The 21137-nt window shown below is 49.9% G+C and overlaps 13 protein-coding genes across 13 annotated transcripts; 8 read left to right on the top strand and 5 right to left on the bottom strand.

Annotated features, from left to right (window-relative positions):
* Positions 1–238: 238 nt before the first annotated feature.
* On the top strand, positions 239–1935 carry ASPZODRAFT_162617 (hypothetical protein; the record flags this gene model as incomplete). Its single annotated transcript, XM_022726586.1, has 3 exons — positions 239–842; positions 996–1176; positions 1254–1935. The coding sequence occupies 3 exons, from the start codon at positions 239–241 to the stop codon at positions 1675–1677; spliced, it is 1209 nt and encodes a 402-aa protein (XP_022585186.1). The 3' UTR covers positions 1678–1935.
* Positions 1936–2334: 399 nt separating this feature from the next.
* On the top strand, positions 2335–3560 carry ASPZODRAFT_126597 (hypothetical protein; the record flags this gene model as incomplete). Its single annotated transcript, XM_022721528.1, has 1 exon — positions 2335–3560. A coding segment is annotated over exon 1 (653 nt), but the record flags the coding sequence as incomplete, so codon positions are not given.
* A 125-nt stretch (positions 3561–3685) lies between these two features.
* ASPZODRAFT_11537 (hypothetical protein) lies at positions 3686–4059 on the bottom strand (the record flags this gene model as incomplete). The annotated part of the gene is made up of 3 exons (XM_022721104.1): positions 3686–3725; positions 3779–3962; positions 4026–4059. 3 exons carry the CDS (start codon positions 4057–4059, stop codon positions 3686–3688), a joined length of 258 nt encoding a protein of 85 aa, XP_022585188.1.
* Positions 4060–4294: 235 nt separating this feature from the next.
* Positions 4295–5699, bottom strand: ASPZODRAFT_126601 (hypothetical protein). Its single transcript, XM_022721529.1, has one exon. It carries the CDS (start codon positions 5339–5341, stop codon positions 4307–4309), a length of 1035 nt encoding a protein of 344 aa, XP_022585189.1. The 5' UTR covers positions 5342–5699; the 3' UTR covers positions 4295–4306.
* A 1425-nt stretch (positions 5700–7124) lies between these two features.
* Positions 7125–7872, top strand: ASPZODRAFT_126605 (hypothetical protein). Its single transcript, XM_022721530.1, has one exon. The coding sequence runs from the start codon at positions 7147–7149 to the stop codon at positions 7768–7770; it is 624 nt and encodes a 207-aa protein (XP_022585190.1). The 5' UTR covers positions 7125–7146; the 3' UTR covers positions 7771–7872.
* A 479-nt stretch (positions 7873–8351) lies between these two features.
* Positions 8352–9971, top strand: ASPZODRAFT_86227 (hypothetical protein). Its single transcript, XM_022730272.1, has 4 exons — positions 8352–8591; positions 8650–8800; positions 8851–9438; positions 9504–9971. Exons 1-4 carry the CDS (start codon positions 8474–8476, stop codon positions 9592–9594), a joined length of 948 nt encoding a protein of 315 aa, XP_022585191.1. The 5' UTR covers positions 8352–8473; the 3' UTR covers positions 9595–9971.
* ASPZODRAFT_126607 (hypothetical protein) lies at positions 9554–10149 on the bottom strand. The gene is made up of 2 exons (XM_022721531.1): positions 9934–10149; positions 9554–9881 (listed from the first exon to the last, which is right to left on the bottom strand). Exons 1-2 carry the CDS (start codon positions 10069–10071, stop codon positions 9636–9638), a joined length of 384 nt encoding a protein of 127 aa, XP_022585192.1. The 5' UTR covers positions 10072–10149; the 3' UTR covers positions 9554–9635.
* A 1066-nt stretch (positions 10150–11215) lies between these two features.
* On the top strand, positions 11216–13585 carry ASPZODRAFT_148133 (hypothetical protein; the record flags this gene model as incomplete). Its single annotated transcript, XM_022725337.1, has 4 exons — positions 11216–11235; positions 11365–11785; positions 11853–13025; positions 13466–13585. The coding sequence occupies 4 exons, from the start codon at positions 11216–11218 to the stop codon at positions 13583–13585; spliced, it is 1734 nt and encodes a 577-aa protein (XP_022585193.1).
* Positions 13586–14565: 980 nt separating this feature from the next.
* ASPZODRAFT_11542 (hypothetical protein) lies at positions 14566–15932 on the top strand (the record flags this gene model as incomplete). Its single annotated transcript, XM_022721105.1, has 3 exons — positions 14566–14640; positions 14701–15242; positions 15311–15932. The coding sequence occupies 3 exons, from the start codon at positions 14566–14568 to the stop codon at positions 15930–15932; spliced, it is 1239 nt and encodes a 412-aa protein (XP_022585194.1).
* A 482-nt stretch (positions 15933–16414) lies between these two features.
* ASPZODRAFT_162625 (hypothetical protein) lies at positions 16415–17679 on the bottom strand (the record flags this gene model as incomplete). Its single annotated transcript, XM_022726587.1, has 3 exons — positions 17238–17679; positions 17052–17199; positions 16415–16734 (listed from the first exon to the last, which is right to left on the bottom strand). Exons 1-3 carry the CDS (start codon positions 17580–17582, stop codon positions 16415–16417), a joined length of 813 nt encoding a protein of 270 aa, XP_022585195.1. The 5' UTR covers positions 17583–17679.
* Positions 17680–18566: 887 nt separating this feature from the next.
* On the bottom strand, positions 18567–19288 carry ASPZODRAFT_126611 (hypothetical protein). Its single transcript, XM_022721532.1, has one exon. The coding sequence runs from the start codon at positions 19214–19216 to the stop codon at positions 18779–18781; it is 438 nt and encodes a 145-aa protein (XP_022585196.1). The 5' UTR covers positions 19217–19288; the 3' UTR covers positions 18567–18778.
* A 667-nt stretch (positions 19289–19955) lies between these two features.
* ASPZODRAFT_11545 (hypothetical protein) lies at positions 19956–20438 on the top strand (the record flags this gene model as incomplete). The annotated part of the gene is made up of 1 exon (XM_022721107.1): positions 19956–20438. One exon carries the CDS (start codon positions 19956–19958, stop codon positions 20436–20438), a length of 483 nt encoding a protein of 160 aa, XP_022585197.1.
* Positions 20439–20759: 321 nt separating this feature from the next.
* On the top strand, positions 20760–21101 carry ASPZODRAFT_11546 (hypothetical protein; the record flags this gene model as incomplete). The annotated part of the gene is made up of 1 exon (XM_022721109.1): positions 20760–21101. One exon carries the CDS (start codon positions 20760–20762, stop codon positions 21099–21101), a length of 342 nt encoding a protein of 113 aa, XP_022585198.1.
* Between the last annotated feature and the right edge of the window lie 36 nt (positions 21102–21137).

Consider the following 21137-nt stretch of genomic DNA (forward strand, 5'->3'; position numbering starts at 1 on the left):
TTTGGTTGAAGACCATTTCCTTAATACCATGCTTCTGAAAGTTATAGTTCATAAAAGCCAGAGATTCAATGAAACTAGAATACCTCCAGAATGGTCAAAAAGAAAAGGATTGATTTTTGACAGTTGCAAGAGAGAGTGTGTGGCTGACATAAGCAGGCCTGACGTCTCCTGAACGGGAAGGAACGGCACTTTTTTACGAAGTCTCTTGGACAAGTTACTCAGCTCTTCACTTACAATTATGTCTTATTCTGTTCGATTAAGTTGGCCTGGATTGAGGCCGTATGTTGACTCGTCCACAAGAATACGTTCTTCTAGTATCATCAGCGGTGCTAGAGCTCAGGCAAAGCTAGGGGCGTTCAGGGCATTCAATTCCCCTCAAAGCTCTCAATTCGGGTCCTATTCGCTGCTTAGAAGTGATACGACTGTCAATAAGAGCCTGTCTGTCGAAGACACTAGGGAAGCCAGTATCATGAAGCCAGTCTACGGCTTCAATCCCGTGGAGAGTAGAGATTTCGCTCTTCAAACACCGCCGGTTCGAAGAGGCTTCCTGTCACTACTTGCGAGTAGCTGGGAGAATGCAAATATCATAAAACCTGAACTGCTGGGCATTCCCTGGTTATCATCATTTCCTGGATGCGCCCAGTCAGCCCACCACGGAGAAATTGTCAGGTCAGGACAAAACTACCTGGCCAGTCTGCTTGCTGGTCGCGCTGAAGGAAAACAGCTTGTCAATCAAAAGGTCGAGACAGTAGCCAGTTTCGTTGTCCATCTCTTCCCTACTGGCGAATTGGAACGCATGAAGACCCTGATGAAGTGCTACCTTTTGATATTCATGCAAGATGGTAAGCAGTAGTCTAATTTGATACGAGTACCGGCCTTTCTAATAGATAATTATTAGATCTTGTGGAACTAGAATATGTATAGACAGTCTCGAACTCACTTTTCGGGGCACATACTGAGCTGTTGATAGGACAAGCAACAGACAACCCGGATAGATTCTAAAAAAGTGGCGGCATTTAGGAAGCTTTTATCTGAGCAATTGGATTCCCGGTATCCAGCCGACTCCCACCTCATTCTGAACTGGGTGGACGATTATTTCTCCACTCAGAGGCCTTCTCAGTGCCTAGACCACCTCGGCCGCTATCTTGCATACCGAGTTCATGATGTTGGCGCCGAGTAAGTACTAAGAGCTCTCACTCCCGGGGCCTTGAATTGCAGATTGAGGAACCAGCCTGAAACCGAATCCTGTATAGCGTCATCTTTCGCTCAATCCGCTTCGCTTGCGAAGCCAACCTGTCGAACGCCCAATGGAATGAAACGGACCGACTCCGAGCTCTCTGCAGCAAGCACTTTGCTCTCGTCAACGACCTGTACTCCTACCGGAAGGAAGTAGAGGAGTCGCGCGTACACAACACTCCACTTATTAATGCTGTCAAGGTATTGGAGACAATTCGGGGTATAGCCCCTTCTGTGGCTCAGGCAGCCGTCTGCGATCTCATATGGGAGATTGAGGGACAAATTGAGACCGAAGCCACCGCTGTAAAGCAGGGGGGTATGATAGTATCTAGTGCACAGCAGCAATTCATTGGCGAGATAATTTTGGCAATGGCGGGCAATGTCTTTTACTCTGCAACCTGTCATCGCTATGCCAGATTCCACCCTGGATCGAGACTATGACCAGCACTTGCAACATTGTACTTTTGTACAGTACCTTCTCATCGCATCACTATGACTAATGGCACCATAACCCCCCGTACAAGGGTGGAAGTTGAACTTTTCATGATTGGCTCGACCCCATGTATTGTTTATTTCCCCGCCCGGGGTTGCTCTTAAAAGCCGTCCGTTCCCTCCTCCTTGATTCTTCTATTCCCTCTCCTTTTATAAGATCCCCAACTGTTTGGTCTAGGCAGCTGATGCATCTAACCTCGAAAATACGATCTCTAATGATGAGACGAAGTAACACACATGTAGTTTTCCTGCAGGTGTCAAACCCCAGCGACGACTATCCACAGAAGAAGCTTGTGCGGGTGTCGATTGCTGTTTGCCTCTGATACCAAAAACAACGAAGACTAATCAAGCGTGTTGGCATCCGCATTAGCCATATGTCTGCATGAAAGTCGGTCTTCTACATTACTAGCAGTAGTTCTACTACAAGTCCGTGGTACAAGTATTGTCGTATGTAGTAGTTACTACTATGTAGTACGGAGTATGTAGTACAGTTATTGGCAATATCTCAAGATTTTTAGTCACCGAGAGCAATACTTGGTACGGAGTACGAGCTGAGCCACTATGATATCAGTAAGCAATACTCGTACTTTCTCCGTATAAAGAGTGGTTCTGGAGTCATTGTTCTACTAGTTACTCATAAACTCACTACCTGAACTACATAATCAAATCACTTAGAAATACCTCATGTCCAATAATCCCTCCCCAGCCTTGAAATGGGGCAAAACCCCTACGGAACTCTGGGATCCCAACAAGAAAGTCGCCCCCGACCACCCTGTCCACCAGATTCCAGCCGAACAGCAGGAGAAATGGCGACGGCAGGGAATCAACCCTGTCTTGCGCGCCGAGATGGACGCCGCACGTAACAAGAAGGGCGGATTTTGGGGGAAAGTGGCAGGGACGGCGTGGGGGGGTGGATGTATTAAATAAGTACTACTACATATTTATAACATATAATGATTGTATGGTGTTATATATTAAATGACTATAGTAGACGGTCAATTAACTAACCTAGTGGTTGTTTTTATGACCTCATTGTCTGTGCACAATCAACATCCTCACACAATGACACCACCATGTTACTCGTATGATCTATTAAACCCATCATGTCCCTATCCCTGTCTCTGTTGATAGCCATAGCAGGCGCCCTCAGCGTCCGATGCACTACTGATCCGAACCCGAAAAAGGCAGCCTCCAATAATGAGAATAATAACGAGAACGACCGCATCCGCCTCTTGACACGATCTGTCCCGACCGTCATCCGCCGTGTCGCCTCCCTCATCATCGCCCACCACGTCCTCCTCACGCTCTTCTGGCGAGGGATAAGAGAGCAAGACGAGCATCACCATCACCGATATTCCCGGTATATCTGTCCGTATGGTGCGAATCTGAACGAAGCGCTCTTCTCGTGGACATGGACCAGCGGAGTCGCCCTGTTGGCCATCTTCGTGGGTGCGGCGGTCCGTCTCTCGGCGTTTCACCGGCTGGGCTCCAACTTCACCTTCCACCTTACCGCTCCCGACAGACTGGTGACGACGGGCGTGTACCGTTTCATCCAGCATCCGGGGTATACAGGCCAGTTTCTGGTGTGTGGCGGGTGCATTGGTTTACTGCTGCGGTGGGATGGGACGCCGGCGTGCTGGATGGGAAATGACAATACACTGCTTCAACTCTTGCGTGTACCTTTCTTCCGGGACGCTGTGCTAGGCTCCTTGGCTGTTTTTTTTGTCTCCATGGTTTGGCTGAGGGTCGTGGATGAGGAGGCCATGTTATCCAAGCAGTTTGGAGAGCAGTGGGTGTGTTGGCATCGAAAGACGAACCGGTTTATACCGGGACTACAATCTATAATAACACTCTTCAACTTGGAATAGAATGATCATTTCATATATATAGTATTTATTAATTTATTCCTTTGTTAACCCTTCATTATACTATATTAACCTTCCTTATACCAAATTTCCTATTTGTTCATGCCGAAAGTATTCTTCACTTTATCCATACTAAAAAGTCAGCATACAGCATACCCTAAATCATACAGCAAGGAGAAACGCACAATCCCTCGTTATCATTAGAGTCTTCAAACATCCGGTTCGCCTTGTCCCCAGCCTCCTGGGTCCAGGACTTGGAGCTATCCGGCTGCGCGCCGCGCGCAAGCTTGTCCACGTTGTCGGTGAAGCTCTCGCGCATCTGGTCCTGCGTGGACTTGGAGGAGTCGGGAATCATGCCCTCCTTAAGCTCTGAGATTGTTAGATAAAAATTCTAGAGAATCGTTCAAGGAGAGGTTAATGTGGGAGTCGTACGGGTTGACCAATCTTTGCGGCCGGCGTCAGACATGGTGTATAATAGTTGTAGTAATTGTAATTGAAGTTGCGAGTAATTGTGTATTCGATGAGAGAATAGGGTCGAGATGTTAAGGTATTTATATACGATGGAGAAACAAGTTTATGTTTTAGAGTTAGGATTATATCATCGACTTGAGGGAATGTTATGCAGAGTCTTGACGTCAGTGTCTGAAAACGGACATAGGTACGTCAAACAGTTCATTCATTTGGTATTTATTTACTATCTCAAAAGCGGCTTTCTAAAAATGCCCCCGCACGGCTTTGGGCTGGTATAGATCATCGATCGACTTGATCTCCTCCTCGGTGAGCTTGAGATCGATGGCTGCAATCGCCTCGTCGACACGCGCGATCTTGGTCATACCAGTGGCCACTGAGGTGATAAAGGGCTTGGAGAGTACCCACGCGATGGCGACAGCCGCCATGGACACACCCCGCTCTGTAGCGATGACCTCGATGCGCTCGTTGATGCGCTGGTCAGACTCGTCGGGGATGCCGCCGGCGACACGACCCGCCTGCGCCTGGCCGCGCGAGGTATCCCCCCACGTCTTCCACGGGCGGGTCAGGTAGCCCATACCCAGGGGACTCCAGGGAATCACGCCCATGCCGAACTTCATGCAGCTGGGCATCATCTCGCGCTCCTCCTCACGGTAGATGGGGTTGTAGAGGTTCTGCATGGAGATGAACTCGCTCCAGCCGTGCTGACGCGCCGTGTATTGGTACTCAAGCATCTGATGTGCCCACATGGACGAGGCGCCGATATACCGTACCTTGCCTGACCGGACGAGGTCGTTGAGGGTCTCCATGGTCTCCCGCGCTGGGACGGTAGGGTCGGCGCGGTGGATCTGCAGTAGGTCGATATAGTCGAGCCCCAGTCGCTTCAGACTCGCGTCGACAGCAGACAGGATATGCTTGCGGCTCAGCCCATACTGGTTGACATAGCCTAGATTGTTGCGCTCGTCTTCCGAGATGCGGATCACCTTGTCGTTGCCGCGCCCGACGGGGTTAAAAACCTTGGTTGCCACGACGATGCTCTCGCGCCGCCAGCCGAACTCGCGGATCGCCTTGCCCAGGATCTCTTCCGACGTGCCGTTCGCGTACATGTCGGCCGTGTCGAAGAAGTTGATGCCGGACTTGTACGCGTGGTCCAGAATGGGCAGCGATTCCTCCTCGGGGATCGTCCACGACATGAGCGTGTTGGGGTCGCCGAAGCTCATGCACCCTACGCACACAGGCGAGACACGCAGGCCTGAAGAACCGAGTTGGACGTATTTCATGATGTGAGTAGTAACGGGAAGGAAATTTCAGGTAGGAGGAGAAAGAGACGGTAGTATTTGTTGACATCGTGCTGTTGCTGACGTCTTTATACTCGAATCCTGCGAGAGGGGTCAATTAACAAAACGGTATGGGATGTCTGAGTCTATCTCCGATGCTTAGAAATCGGCTTGAATCGCAAAATCATAGCTAGCCCGATACATGATTAATTCATGCCTGTTTGAACTGTATCTGTGGAGGAGAGGGAAGAGCGTCGAGGTTGTCCCTGAACCTGAGCGGAAACAGAGAACACCATCATGCAATGCTGATTTTTTTTGCAATCATAAATGTAGAAGCGATGACAGCATATATTATAGGAACAACTAGTTATTTAACAAATCTACTGTTTCGTATTTCTTATCGTACCACATAGTTCCAGTCAATTGATACTATCTAGTCCCATTGAAAAGAATTCAGGCACAGAGTAGCCATTCTTCAAAAGTAGGAGAAGTGGAAGGAAAGCAACCACAGGCATCAATACTACATACTAGATCATAATAATAGTAGATATCATGGTAGATATATTCTCCAACTCACAACTGCTATTTCAATTCTCGGCAGCGTCGGCTAAATCGCCTAAGAGTCGCTTTCTTCGCCTATCAAGCTTAACCCCGCTCAATGTGAATAACGCCGACTCATCTCCCCACTCTTGCAGAGATTAACTGTAGCTAGCTAGTTAGCTACGGAGTAGTAACTCCGTAGATATGTATGGAGTACTCCGTACGGGGTACTCTGTATGTATCAGTTTACGGAGTAAACCGTTGGTAAGCAGGTGTGCTCCATCGGTACGCCTCGTCGTCTCGGGTACTCTGTAGATTTTGCTCAAACTCCGTATGCAACGCTGAATATCGATGGTCTCGCTGGCACAGATTGCTGGCCTGCCAAGAGTGTATGCGTGGGGTAGCATCTGTAAGGAATTCAGTTGACTTCAAGGCACAAGACCTGGTGAGCTGATGCAAGGAGCTCAAGGAAGAGTTCAAGGAGGAAGTTTAATCCTGGTCCGATGAGTATTCCATATACCCAAATGATTCTTGCCATTCATTTGTGAATAACACTCTGTTGTAGAAGAGGAATCGTGAGACTCGTGTGGTTTCGTAGGATGGCTTTTAGCCGAATCATCGGAATAACGAAGAGAATCTAGACATCAGCACCACTCGGAGAACTCAACCCTGTTCCATTCAGCCATACGGAATAATTACTGACTCGGTCATGACACGCCATCCCAAGGACATGAGGAATAGAATCATGAGGCACTACACCTGAGTCCAGGTCGTTCTTTGTGTACGCCGAGAAATCTCCATTCGCACGATTGTCCATCTCTCCAGACAATCGTTGGTGCCCCCTGCCGCTGTCGTTGACGTCACGAGTGGCCTGTCCAAAGGCGACAGCGAGTCGATTTGGCTTTGTCGCCATCTTCTGTTCGTTTGCGTCGGAGGATCCATGGATTGACCGGGCCGAGAGTGTGAGACGGCGAGAGTGGCAGTCACACAGTATCAACTGCCACTGTTAGAATTAAATGTATGAAGATATATAGACATATATATATATTTATCCTAGAAATCTTTCTGCGATTTCTCTATTTCTCAATTCCTGATTTATTGGGCCAAGTTACTAATAAATTACCAGCGTTACAAAAATCATCTGATTTGAAGAAATTTATTTCTCCACCGTTTTCTACCGCCCATAATAAATCGGAGGCATCTCGCCCGCCTCGCCCGCTCTCCCCCTCCCACCACCATCGACCAACCCCTCCCCGGCCCAGCCAGAGATGGCCAAATCGCCCGTCCCTTTTCTGAAAAATGTGCTCCTGAACAAACGTTGGCCTCCACTGGCCGAGAAACACTCCATGCCCTACCGCCTGACCGTCCTGTCGCGAGGCAAGATCACCCACGAGGCCCGGTCGGCGGACCCGGACCTGCGCCGCTGTCTGGGCCACCTGCACATCCATCGCCGGTCGATGGAATGGGCCGATGAGGATGTGCGTCAGCGACTGAGTGCTATCGAGCTTGACTCCGAGGAGGAGCTTGAGGGTACGCGGCCTGTCGATCCGGAGATGGAGCAGCGTTTGCTCCGATTTCAGCAGCGAGGAGGAACACCAGCAGGAGGAGTCCGCCGACAGCATCACCGCCATCACCACAATAACAACACTGGCCGTTTAGACGCACCCCCGGCGCCCGGCAGACTACACATTCCTTTACCAATACCATCCGTGACGTTTAAGCCGGCGAATCACAATCATGAAGATACCACCTCAGTCGGCAGCCTCTCCGAAGGGTCCTCGGATAAGATTGACTTGCTGCTCTCCCGAAGCAAGCGGTGCGTCGAGCGGATTATTCCTCGACGACGCAAGCTGGCTCCGTTAGGACAGCGTTTTTGGGCCAACCCGGGATAACAGGAAGTCTTCTCCTGGAGACAACATATAACTATATATATCTACCTCGGAACTACGACCTATACCGACTAAAGCGTTTCTCACTAGTCGCTTCTCGCTCCTCTCTCTCGCTCTCGCTACTGAACCGACCGGTTATACTATACCTACGATATCTATACTACACGGGATCAAGATTGATCTCTTTTTTTCTTTTTTTTTTCTGGGAAAGGTGTTATGGAAGAAAGACAAAGGAAAGACAAAGGAACACAACGACTCGACGAACGAGCAAACGCTGTTTGTCCACGGTCACTGCGGAGTACTCTCGATGATTTGGATGCTAGACGATAATGTATATAGAGCTTTACGATATGTAATATTATAATGAGACATGATAATCACTGGGATCGCCGTGCAAAAGAGTCTTAAGGAGTAGTAAGTACTGAGCACTCACATCCAACTACTTGGTACTCGAGTTCATGCCTATCAAGGGATGGATGGCATTTGATCCGCCAGATCGATCAGAAAGTCAATGTCCCTTGCAGAACAACGCCTATCAAACAAACAATGATCAAACCAGACAAAATAAAGATAAACATCATCACGGAGGGCCGTCTGGTCTCTCGGGCAGGTCCGGTCAATATTGAAATTTTCTACAGAGAACAATCAGGAGAGAGAGAGAGAACGACGCCTAAGATAGGCAGTATCTACCTAGATACCTATACAAATGGCCAAAGGCATGTTCTCTCCACGATTCCGACCTCTGATTTTAACCTGCGCGACGCTGGCGGTTATCATCTTCCTTACGTTGTCCACCTATCAGGGCATGCCTCTGGAGCCAGTTGGTAAGAATTATAGAACCTTCCTTAGAATGAATTGGATTTCAGATCTAATGATAACAAGGAACCACCGATCTGAAGGAAGCCGATCTCAAGAATGAACGGACGATACGCGCTCTGGGCGAGATGGCCGCGACACAGTCGACATCTATCGGGCTGGTCATGGCCAAGACGAGAAGGGAAGACGTGACGTGGGTGTTGGAGTATTGCAGGAAGTGAGCAGCATTTTAAAACAAAGAAGAAAAGACCGTTTCTAATGATGAAGGTATAATACAACACCCTTCGTTTACACCACCGACACCGTCCCCGAACCTCATCTTCTCCTCCCCCTCGCCCAACGCGGACGTGAAGTGTCCGCGTACCTATCGTACCTTGTCCAGTTCTACGACGCTCTCCCGCCGTACTCGATCTTCGTGCACGCCAACGAAAAACAATGGCACAACGACCTGTTCGGTCCGAAGACGAGCGCCGCGGTGCGCAATCTCCGCCTCGAGGCCGTCGACGCGTTAGGCTACGTCAATCTCCGCTGCGACCATGTCCCCGGCTGTCCGACACATGTGCACCCGCACGATCCGTCAAAGGTCGATATCGAGAACAAGGATATCCGGGCAGCCTTTGCGGGCGTGTACCAGCACCTCTTTGCTGTCGAGAACTTGCGCGATGTCCCGCAGCATATCGGGGGGGTCTGTTGTGCTCAGTTTGCCGTTAGTAGGGCGCGAATCCGCCAACGCCCGCGCACCGACTATGAACGCATGTTGCATTGGGCCAATTCGACCGATCTGACAGATAGCTTTGGTGTGGGTTGGGTGTTTGAAACCATCTGGCATGTTGTTTTTGGGATGGACGATATCTAGTACGTTTTTTTCCTCTGCTTATCCCACACACACACACACACTCTCTCTTATACTGACTGTTTAGCTGCCCGTCTTATGAACAGTGTCGATGTGATGTCTATGGGTGGTGTGGACCGCTTGAATCAGGAATGACATTATCTGCTGTACATAAGTAGGTTATGAAATAAATATACGATCTAACTATTTACTTCTCCCCTCATAATCCACTGTAAATCACATAATTGTAATCATCCCCTCGGTAGCTTTTCGTATCTTTCACCATGAGATGGACATCGTCAGAGGCATCTAGATAGATCCTGACATGTCCGTCGACTCCGTTGTCGTTGAAGTTACAGGCAACGCCCTGCTTGACGTCCCCATCTGCATGGCAGAGCGTGTTACCGTTTGTCTCATCGCTGACGGAGAGGGTTGCTGCATGGGAAGGTTGGATAGTGATCGAGATCTATTGAAGCCTTTAGTACATAGTTCTTTAAAATCAATTCTCGCTGTTGTACCTGGTACGGGGAATAGGTTTCTGAGCAGGACACAGAGCTGTCGCCTACTGTACAGGCGTTGCGTTTGATGTTCGTGGTAGGTATGGCGAGGCAAGGCAGGCTGAGACTAAGGAGGAGGAGAGAGTAGATTTTGAACATGTTGATATAAGGGTTCTCCTGATACAGAGCGTACTAAAGCAATAATCTCTTGAACAATAATCTCTTGCTAGACAGTACTCAGTAATAGAGTATAAGTATACAATTGTCTGTCTTGACCCTGAGTTGTTCTCTATATTTATAGGTACCTAAGGTACCTCTTGCTCTACATCAGGTCATATATGCAAGGGCCGTCGACGCTGTGCAACACCTCCCTACAGGCAGTATTATGATATAGATATGATTCAATGATAGTCCGGTTTAACTAAGACAGGTTGTCTTGCTTATGCAGTAATCTGCTCTCCCTATCTAAGGTACAGAGTACTTTGTACAGTAAGATGCGATGTCAGTCAGTATTATCGTAACACAATTGCTCTAAGCATACTTATAGACTCATAGATAGTCTATTTATATCCAATAGCGATTATAATTGTCTGATATGACTCGAAATAGCGTACACATATGTATAAGTGCTGACTGCTGAGCTGACTGATCCAATCATGTGATATTATTTTCTACTCCTGAGGTCAACTCTGTAGATAAAATAACCTCACTTACATACACTCCTACTCTACATACTCATTATGCCCCGCAGTGGAGAAACAGACGTTGCCTCGAAATCACCAAACCACTGACACTCTTTCTCTCCTCCTCCACTCTTCCATTGTCCGCGACGCCGTCGGCTATCGTGCCTTGGCAGGTCCGCCAAGTCTGTTGCCCAGGTACATGATAACGAAAGATCTTGCGCCATCCCCGGTCTACTGGCTGATGTCAGGATGCAGCGTCATTTGCGGAGTACGTCAGTTGCTTGGATCAACGCTGGCTCCCGAGTACGCGCAAGCCGTACCGACTCCCCGGAAGGAACAACCTGGCCTGACTGGGGAACAGCAATGGAACCTCTGTCCATTGAAGATGACGACTGGCTAGACGGATTTCTCTTGCCACTGCTTGGTGAATGCTAAGTTCCTAGTCCAGCGCACCGACACTTGTTATCAGTAGAGCTATAACTAACTAGGTAGTAATGGAGAAGGGATCCATTTTCCTTGGATGCTTCGACACTCCTTTTATGGCGGCAATAAATAATGAAACCCCCCCTCCCCCTAGCAGTCTGGCTAGGGAGTCCGCAAGATAAGATAGAGAGGGACTCATGGCCTTTTCACTCACGAGGTGGACGAATCGACGATCGATATCCCCGCAGAATCACCAGCGTGAGGAGAGCCTCGCCTTTCTTCGTGGCGGTCACAGGGAGGAAGGAAACAACAATGCCTTTACTCTGTTGTCTCGCTGGCGCTCGAGTGTCTGGTCCCTTGCTCTCCTGCTTCCCATCGTCCTCGCGGTATGGCTCTTCGTCGTCTTGGTGACGCCGCAGCTGGCCCGCTTCCGCTTCCGCGGGGATTTGACCTGGTACGACCTGGGTCTCTATGGATTCGCGCCCGCGCGCAGCTACAACTCCTTCGAATATGAGTCGCCGCGCTTCGAGTTCCTCCAGACCGACGCCCGATGTAGCCGGGATTACCTATTTCTTGCCCCGCGGGGGGATTCAATCCCCGAGCCGGCCGGCATGATCGTCGATCCGGAGGGGGAGCTGGTCTGGCGGAATTTTGGCCTGCAGGGGATCACTCAGGACTTCCGTGTGCAGACTTACCGCGGTGAGAACTTTCTCACTTTCTGGGTGGGAGAGGAGCGAGATGGTCGCAAACAGGGGTCTTGGTATATGGTATGCCTATCAAAAGACTTTCCCTACCACTTACTTATTTTCAAGGCTTGCTCACATTTTTGACCAGCTTGACTCATCTTACACCCTTCGGTATGCTGTAATTCCCGGTGGAAATGTAACGGGCGATATGCATGAGTTCCAACTCACGCCTTCCGATACAGCGCTGATCACCATCTACCACCCTATCCCTGGCGACTTGAGTGGCATTGGCGGCCCCGTCGACGGCTGGATCCTCGACGGGGTATTCCAGGAGATCGACATCGAGACAGGCAACGTCCTCTTTGAGTGGCGGGCCTCAGAGCATATCCCCGTCGACAGAACGTTCAAGACACTGCAGGGCTGCCAGAGGAGCGAGGCATCGGCGTTTACTGGCTGCGGCGAGGACGAGAGTGCCGCGTTTGACTTTTACCACATCAACAGCATCGACAAGGACAGTCGGGGAAACTACCTCGTCTCAGGCCGCCACACGTTCACTGTGAGCTATGTCGATGGCCGGACTGGCGCGGTGCTTTGGAATCTAGGCGGCAAGGAGAACGACTTCCATGATCTCTCCGACGGCGCGGCCACCGATTTCTCCTGGCAACATCATGCGCGTTGGTATGGGGACAGTGCCGTCACACTCTTCGACAACTCCGCCGACGACAATTCGGACCCGTCGGTTGAGAGCCGGGCGCTTGTCATCGATCTCGGGTTGCAGAAAAACGATCATCTCTCTGCAAAACTCCGCACGGTCTTTCACAACCCGCAACGCATGGAAGCCGCTTCACAGGGGAGCGTGCAGATCCTGTCAGATAGCGGCACCGTCCTGGTCGGCTGGGGTCACAGCGCCGCCTTCACCGAGTTCGCGGCCGCCGATGGCCGCCTCCTCTGCGACGCCCACTTTGGCGCGTCCGCCTACTTCACCTTCGGCCGGGTGTCATCCTACCGGGTCTTCAAGGGCAAATGGACCGGCCATCCACGCGAACCGCCGAACGCCGTCATCCTCGACCGAATTCTGTATGTCAGCTGGAATGGCGCGACGGAGGTTACGCAGTGGCAGGTTGAAGTTACCAACGCAGATGATGACAACGACAGCCTACCTGGTGAGTCGTTTATCCTGTCTCAAGTCTACAAGGACGGCTTCGAGACGGAAATCCCTCTCCCCGACTCGCTGGGCCGGTCCCTCGTGCGGGTCGTGGCCCTAAATGCCGCGGGGGACGTGCTGGGCCGGTCAGAGCTGCTCGAGGTCCCCGCGGAGGCAGTATTCCTACTTCTGAATGGCACTGCGATGACGATCATTGTTGGTATGGCTGTCGCGGCTCTACTCGTGGGGTTTATTGCGGGCGGGCTGAGTTTGCTTTACTGTGGGCGGCGGACACGGCGCTGGCCACCCTCCGACGAGTATCAACTTATCCGACGGGATGAGACATGACTGATAGTTAACTACTACATAACTAGTTAATTGTTGTTTCTTTTTTATCTACTAGTTACTACTAGCTGTTGTGGCTGTATTTAACCGCCGACCCTTGCCATGACCCTGGCTATGATACGTGGCATACAGCGTACTTACTACTCCGTAACTACTTCAGCTTACAGCTTCAGCTTCGTTTATGGAATCCCGAAAACGAGAAGTCGGCGCGAGAATTAATTATTCTTTCGGGACTTTCGTAAGGGTTACTCCAAATGGCTAGTGAGTGACAGGTAAGAGGACCAGAAAAGAGGATTATTTTGCTTACAGGCGGCATTAGTTCAAGTACACAATTAGTTAGCCTGTTATCACATCATCTCCTCATTTCCACCGTGATGACTACTACTAGTTGATTTAATTACGGAGTAACCTGGGAGTCGCTAGACCCTGGAGGAACTTCTTCTTTTCCTACTACATAACATTAAACGACGAACAGGGAGATCATAGTCTATAGTTTCTAGACCCCTGAACCCTTTCTCTTCGGGTACGACTCCTTATGAATACAGTTATACGAGCGTATCCAACTTTCCAGTGCTTATAATTCATCATCCCCACCAGACCCAGCGACTCAGCCGTATCAGCCTCGAGGATCCTTGTTTCAGGTGCCAATAACATACAGCTGGGTGGACTCGCCCCCAAGTAGCAAAAAGCCACGATTTGATCGCTTGACGTATGGGCGCTGGAGCAAACCTAATAATAATAGCTAAATTTTTACAAAACCCGACGAATCTTGCCCCTGTTCGGCATTCAGCCTTCAGGCAGAGAGTATCACTCTTAACCTCTGTCTCTCTCCTCTCGTCATTTCTGCCTCCCTTGCGTGTGCATATATTCTGTACATCCAGTCAGTATCCGTACATATACCCAGGTATGCTGTCTTCGTCGTTGTTGTGGCTCTGTCTGTCTTATCACTCACATAACTAACTGGTCGTTGCTTGCAGACGTACGTACACTACCTACGCGTCGACCTTTTTAGTTCCCTACCACCTCTCCTTATCCATTCGGCTATTCCAGAAGCTAATCTTGTGATTATAATTATAGTACTCCTCTACTGTCGGTTCTCGAAATCAAATAATAATAATACGGGTTCATAATTCCGCCGATCTGCCCTGATCTTCCCATCCCTTTCCGTTCCCTGGAACTGGCATTCTCCCCAGTCGCGTGAGAAAGCGTCCCAGTGAAACGGCCTTTTTTTTTTTTTTTTTTTTTTTTTTTCTTCTTTGCCTCCGGTCGTTCCAACAACCACGTTTCCATCGGTATATATATAAGGAATTATACACCTTTTGTTTTATATACTATCGTCGATCGGTCTTATATATAATAAATGGATGCAAAGATGGCCACAGACTCGGCAAGCACGCCGGACTTGGGGGCGCCTCAATTCGCGTCGCACGCATGGGTGGAACCGATTGTACGTGAACCTTGGAGAGAGGAAGAGTCTCATTGTTGGTGGTCTAAAGCTAATTGATAGATTGTCGTGAGCATCATGGTCGGATCCTTGATCATCAACCGCCATCGGGACTTCAGTATCTTCAGATCGCGCCGGTCGACAAAGCTGGACTCCCTGTACGACGACCAGTCGCCGGACCCCCTCCTCCGATCGGACGGCGAGCGCGACCTGCGACGCGAGAACCCATACCATTCCGAGGCTCAGACCGTGTTTGGTATCACCTTCAAGACCCCGGACTCGTCGCGCTGGGCAGACCACATCCACAGCCGCATCCTGCAGAAGTTCCCCTTCCTGGTGGAGATGTTCTACTGGGTTGTCAACTACCTGTTTTATTCCATCACCAAGGCTACCTCGCAATGGCTGTCGCCCGCGGAGATCGGCGTCGTCCAGGTCGCCCAGAACCATGCCATTGGCATCCTCAACGTCGAACACGCCTCCTTCCTCAGCTTCTTCTTTCCCATCCAGGAGTCCGACTTCCAGGCCTTCTTCATGAACGGTCATCCGGGCTTCATGACCTTTTTTAACCGCATCTACTCGCTCGTCCATATTCCTGGAACTGTTTTGTAAGAGACACTCATTAAAGAAACAAAAAAAAAAAAAAAAAAAAAAAAAAAGAGGTGCTAATTTTTAGGTTCCTTTCATGGTACTATTACTGCGCTCCCGACCACCCTACCTTTGCCGTCGCCCGACGGACCATGACTCTCGGTAACTTCATGTCCTTTATGGTCTTCTGCTTCTTCCCATGCATGCCCCCGCGCCTTTTACCCAAGGAGTACCACTTCTTCGACACCGTGCGCCAGGAGCACGCCGAGAGCGTCTGGGTGGGCGGCAAGTCTGTCAACCAGTTCGCCGCCATGCCCTCCCTGCACTTCACCTACGCCTTCGTCATCGGCTGCACCTTCATCTACCACTCGGGAATCCTGCAGCGATTCCGTGGCCGCGGGCCCCGCAAACCCCTCCTGACCATGCTCTTCTTCCTCGTCCTGGGTATCGTCTACCCGCTGCTCGTCCTCAGCGTCATCGTCGCAACCGCAAACCACTACTGGCTCGATGCCACCGTCGCCCTCTTCTCCGTCATCTTCTGCTTCTTCATCAACCGAGTCTTCAACCTGCTCCTGCCCCTGGAATACTGCCTCTGCTGGATCCTCCGCATCGCGAAACCAGTGCCCACAACAGGTACTCGCGCCCTCTCCCGCCACGGCCGCAGAAACCGTGCCGCGGATCACGACGAGATCGAATATACGACTGTATAAAGAAGCACGCTTCAGCAAACGAATCCCCTCACCCACCTTAATGCTTCGTGTTTCGTTTTTGTGTACAAACAACTTAGACATTTGATATACCTTGCCCACAATTGGATTTTTGAATGGGTCACATTCTGCATCATCAGCGAGTTTGGTTCCACCGTCACGATCGGTTGGGGTTTGTTTTTTTCTTTCCTTTTTTTTTTCCAGATAGAGGGGTTTTATCTGCCGCTTTAGACTGCGGTCTCTATATTTAGGATTGCCAGGTCAATCATAATATTTCTTCTCTTACATGGTGCTGTGACTGGAATACTCGTAGTGACTTTGCTAGTTAGTAATAGCTAGCTAGATCTTGGGATTGCTTAACTCTATCAACAGTATGAATCAAGTAAATGTTGCAGAGCTTCGCTCTGCTGATACGTGAATATAATTCAGCAGTCTTCGAAATACCGGCCGAATAATCACCAACTCATCCTTCCCTCCTGTGAGCGTCACAGGGCCAGCAACATGCTCATGACTACAAGGACACAGAAGGGTGTGAGAATGGCGGGGATAGCGTAGGGGAGGTGGTGGCGGAATTCCCGATTAATCGAGTAGGCGTTGTTGGACCAGGCGGCTTTGTACGCACGCTGCTCTGGCTCCGGTCTATTCTGCGGATCGCTGCGATCCCACTCGGGATACTCGTGGTCGAGATTAGCAAACCCGCCGCGGTCTGTCAGCACCAGGTTGGCGGGCGCATCCGGTGATCCCTGTGACGCGTACTTGGATAGAGTGAAGTCAAGCGTCAGGTTTATATTGCCACACTGCGTCTCTGGCCCAATGAACAGTATGACCAGCTAATCCCGTACGCATGGAGAGGCGGTGCGGTGTGGTTGCGAAAGCCAATCCCTCCTTGTTCCATATCGATGGATCAGCCCTTCTAACACCACGACTCTACCTTCCAGAATGAGAGACCCGAACTGGTGAAACACGCTGCCCGGGTAGGCCGAACCGTTGTCCGGCTCCGTGGCCCCCGGGTTGTTGTTAATCTACGACCAAGAGTGTGACCGAGACTGAATGTCAAACATGCTAGAGACAGAAGAGCTGTTTATAATCCCGAGACCGCTCTGGAACGCGTCGACCACATACCTGGGTACGCGGGCGTCGTACTTCCAGATATCGTTGTATTCCCCCGTGGCGTTCTCAAACAGGGTGATGTTGCTGTTGGAGTTGGGACATGAGACCGGATTAAACGCCCCACAGATGCGACTCCATGGCAGGTCTGTTCGTGGCGGGTCTGGAACTTGGTAAGAATTAGTATCCAAGGAGGCACACCGGTGTCTTTGTCAGAGTCTGTATACAGGATAAAAGGCCACCACGAGGAGTGAAGGAAGAGGCCAACGACGGTCTTAAGGGAGTCAGCATATGAGACTCGATAAACCAGGGGGAGGGGGGGACAGCTGTGTCGCCTGTGAGTTCTCTTCCTTGAGCAGCCCTACCAGAATCAAAGGTTGTGCTAACGGAACGAATGCCTGGACTCTGTTTTAATTGCATTGTCAGTGACAAACCCAGAAGCCCTCTTCCTTCCTCTCCTCCAGAGGGGAAATTCTTACTGATGAAGACACCCACTGCAATCATGCCTAACACATCAGAGATGGAGAGATCATGAAGATTCATCATTTTGACCTTATTGATTTCCAGCAGAACAGCCCACAGAGGAAGAACTGAAGTGTTCCTGGCTTGGATCGAGGCATAATTATATCATTTCCCCCTCGACAACCCCCTCCCCGTCGCTAGAGGAAAAAGCTAACTCGCTATGCTTTGCAGAAAATGAACCTACGAACCTTCGATCAACACCATTGGATTCTCTGCCTGCCGTCGGGCCGTGTTCATTTCAGGGTCTCGTATTGAAGTCTGGACAGACCATCCGCACCGCAAGTCTGGGCCAGGGACTTCGTATGCCCCCACACAGCGGACATACAGTTCACGGCACGACTATCATACTGAAGTTGTTGAGGATTAATCAGACACGAGCCGCACGGTGGTTTCCACTGATCCTTCGGTGGCATTTTAGGACTGAGTTGCGTTTGAAGATGGAGTTGAAGTAGTAGTAGTAGTAGTAGTAGTACTGCCAACGCACGGGAATGTCATGGAAAAGCTAATTCTGACTGTTCTATTCGAGGGTGACCGAGTCTATATTAAGCTCATATCGCTTTCTACAGATTTCTTCGTGGATACTCTCAGCTAGGGATCAGCCAGCTTTCCAGTCTGCCTGGCTAAGATGTCAGACACTTGACCTTGGAAAAGGAAGGTATGATATGGAATATGATACTGATATAAATTAATATTAGATACTTTATTATATTCAACCATTGATAGTGTACGACATGGTGACGAATAGTGTATACTTACTCTAAAATTACTAGTACTCTTTAATTTTAGATTCCTTCTCGGCCTGAGTGATCTCTCACAGAATCTATCCATTATGAATCATCCTCCACTGACATGGAACAATTATCCATATGTCTTGAGCAATTTGCCGGATGACTGGGAGGAGAATAGTAGAAGAAGATGATGATGATGATGAGGACGAAAGGGGAGGAGGAGGAGGAGGAGGAGGAGGAAGATGAGGAAGAGGAGGAAGACTAATTGAATGTTTCATAGCTTCTATATTCATAGTAATAACCAAGTGACTAGATATCAGTATCTCACGCTAGAGACCCTGAAGGCTAAGGATTAGCACCTGATCTTGTCTAAGTAGAGTAGAACAGATGTATATGTGATGAAGAGTGTATCAACGCTCTGTAGCTGCTTGAGAACCGACATTGGAAAAGGAAGGTTGAAGACGATCACAATATGAATAACACTGGATACTGTTAAACAGGCTCTTCATCGTGTTTGACCACCACTGTCCCATCCGCCAACCGATCTGGAATCTCCACGACAGCCTCCTTGCACCAGATATGCTCTGCATGGCGCATCATATCTTCATTAAGATCAACCAGACACCCGCCTTTGACGGATAATTTCTCGTCGCCCTCGACGCGATGGACCAGCCTTGCCCCGCACCGCCGACAGAACAAACACTGCAGCTCGCACCCGCGGAGAGTGTGACGGATGTACAAGCCAACTTGCTCTGTGATGTCTGAGCCTGGGACAGGGTTGGGAATCTCAAAACTCGGGAAGATGGCGCTGACGCCGTGCGCGGAGGAGGACTGGTGTCTGCACTCGGTGCAGTGGCAGAAGTAGATCTTGAGCGGACGAGGAAGGGGGGTGATGAAGCGGATATGACCACATTGACATCTTCCTTCCATATTCTAATTTATGAAGAGTGCTCTTACTGACAAAAGGTAGGAGAGCGTAGAGTGTTGTGAGATGTGGTCGAGTGGGAAGCGGGGTTGAAGCTGAATATGAGGCCTGCATATCCTATAGGCTATAGTTAATCCTATAATCTCTACATGATACGATACGGTTGAACCTGTGTTGATATTCCCCATCATTATAGTTCTTCTCTCTTGGAGTATCAAGTCAAATACCACGATGATTTCTCGGCCATCAGTTCCATCAGCATGCGAATGACGTGGAACGGCGTCAATAGTTGATCCTCTTCTTTCAATCTAAATGCAGTGCAATGTTATCACTGACAGGTATAGATATAAATAATACACTATATCTTTGATGATCGCAAAACTATAAAGGATGTAGAGTAGAATTAACCTAGGGGTATACAAGCCAGTTTCTCTATACTAATTAGCCTCTACACTTAAGATGAGATAGTTGTCTTGATGAAAGGCTTCATCTTAAAGCTCTTCAGTATATCCGTGGTTCCTCAGCACGACGAGTAATTCTGCCATCATCTTTCACTGCATGGCCGCGACAATATCGACGTCAGGCCTGCGATGCCTCAGCTATTACATACTTCCTTTCGTCCCTGACATTCTTTTCTTTCTTCTCCAACCTCACGCACCCTCTTTGCCCAATCGACCTCTCAGTACTCGATCAATTGACCTCTCTTCCTTCAATTGACCTCTTCTTGCTTCAATTCCCATCTCAATGGCTACCAATCTCACGACCACCCTCGCCCCCCCAGGCGGGCTGATCACCTCGACCATTTCCTCCACGCGAACGGACACCATCACCGCGTGTCCCTCGCAAAGCACCCAGTGCCCAGCCTCCGAGAAAACAACCTTCACCTCCGAGGCCGTCATTGTCACCACGACCGTCTGTCCTTCCTCCGAAGCGGTCCCCTCGCCCAGCGAGACCGCACCCCCCGTCGTGCATCCGCCTCCCCCGGCATCCAGCGTGCCCCCCGAGGTGATTCCGCCGCCCCCGGCCCCCATCAGCTCCTTTATACCTTCGCCCGTGGTGCCCTCTTCAGTGCCCCCCGTGGTGGCGACGAGCGTCGTGCCTGCGCCTCCGGGGCGGGCCTCGCCCGTCTTCACTGGTGGCGTTGACAGGCAGTCTCCCTCCTTCAAGATCTCGGCCAGCCTTTTCGTCTTGTGCTCCGTTTTCCTCTTCAACTTTATCTTCATTTGATTCTGGAGAGAGACTTGGACTTGATTATACTAGACTGTACTAGAAGAGTACTATCGACTGATGTCTTGTACCGCGTAATCCTATCTAATAGTTTTAAGTGATTAGTTTAATAAACATTCCTTTGGGACAGCATCTTCCCTTATTGTAGTCATGTACAAACTGCTGGCAAACCTGTAAACCGCTGTAATGGCCAAACGCCACCATCACCGTGTTGTAACGTCATCTTCGCCCCTTTAAGATCGAATACTTAAGCAGACGTCAAATGGGGGGTGAAAAAAGAAAGTCAAGTCTCATTTTATAAGGAAAGAAAACGTTGTCGAAATGCCCTTCGAACCATTCCATCACTCCTGCCAGGACATCACCATCGATCAGTCTGGCACCCTCCACTGCCGCGCAATGAAACACGACGGATGCCTCCAAGACGCCAGCCTCGATCTGACACGGTATATAGGCAACACTAATGGCTATCTCGTGTGGAAGGGCCGCCACTTTAGCCGTAGCGCGGAGCGTCTGCGCTTCGACCAAGAGGATCCGTATAACAGGGCGGTGCTGAGTGCGACGCTCACGACGGAGGGAGGAGATAAGCGGGACTCGGAGATCAATCTGGCGGAGAATATTGGTAATAACAATGGCCAGTTGTACTTTCGTGGGTGGAATCGCTAGGTTAGTTAAAGTATGGTGGACTTAGAGTCTAGAGAT

Source organism: Penicilliopsis zonata (genome assembly GCF_001890105.1).
Source record: "Penicilliopsis zonata CBS 506.65 unplaced genomic scaffold ASPZOscaffold_1, whole genome shotgun sequence".
Lineage (NCBI taxonomy): Eukaryota > Fungi > Ascomycota > Eurotiomycetes > Eurotiales > Aspergillaceae > Penicilliopsis > Penicilliopsis zonata.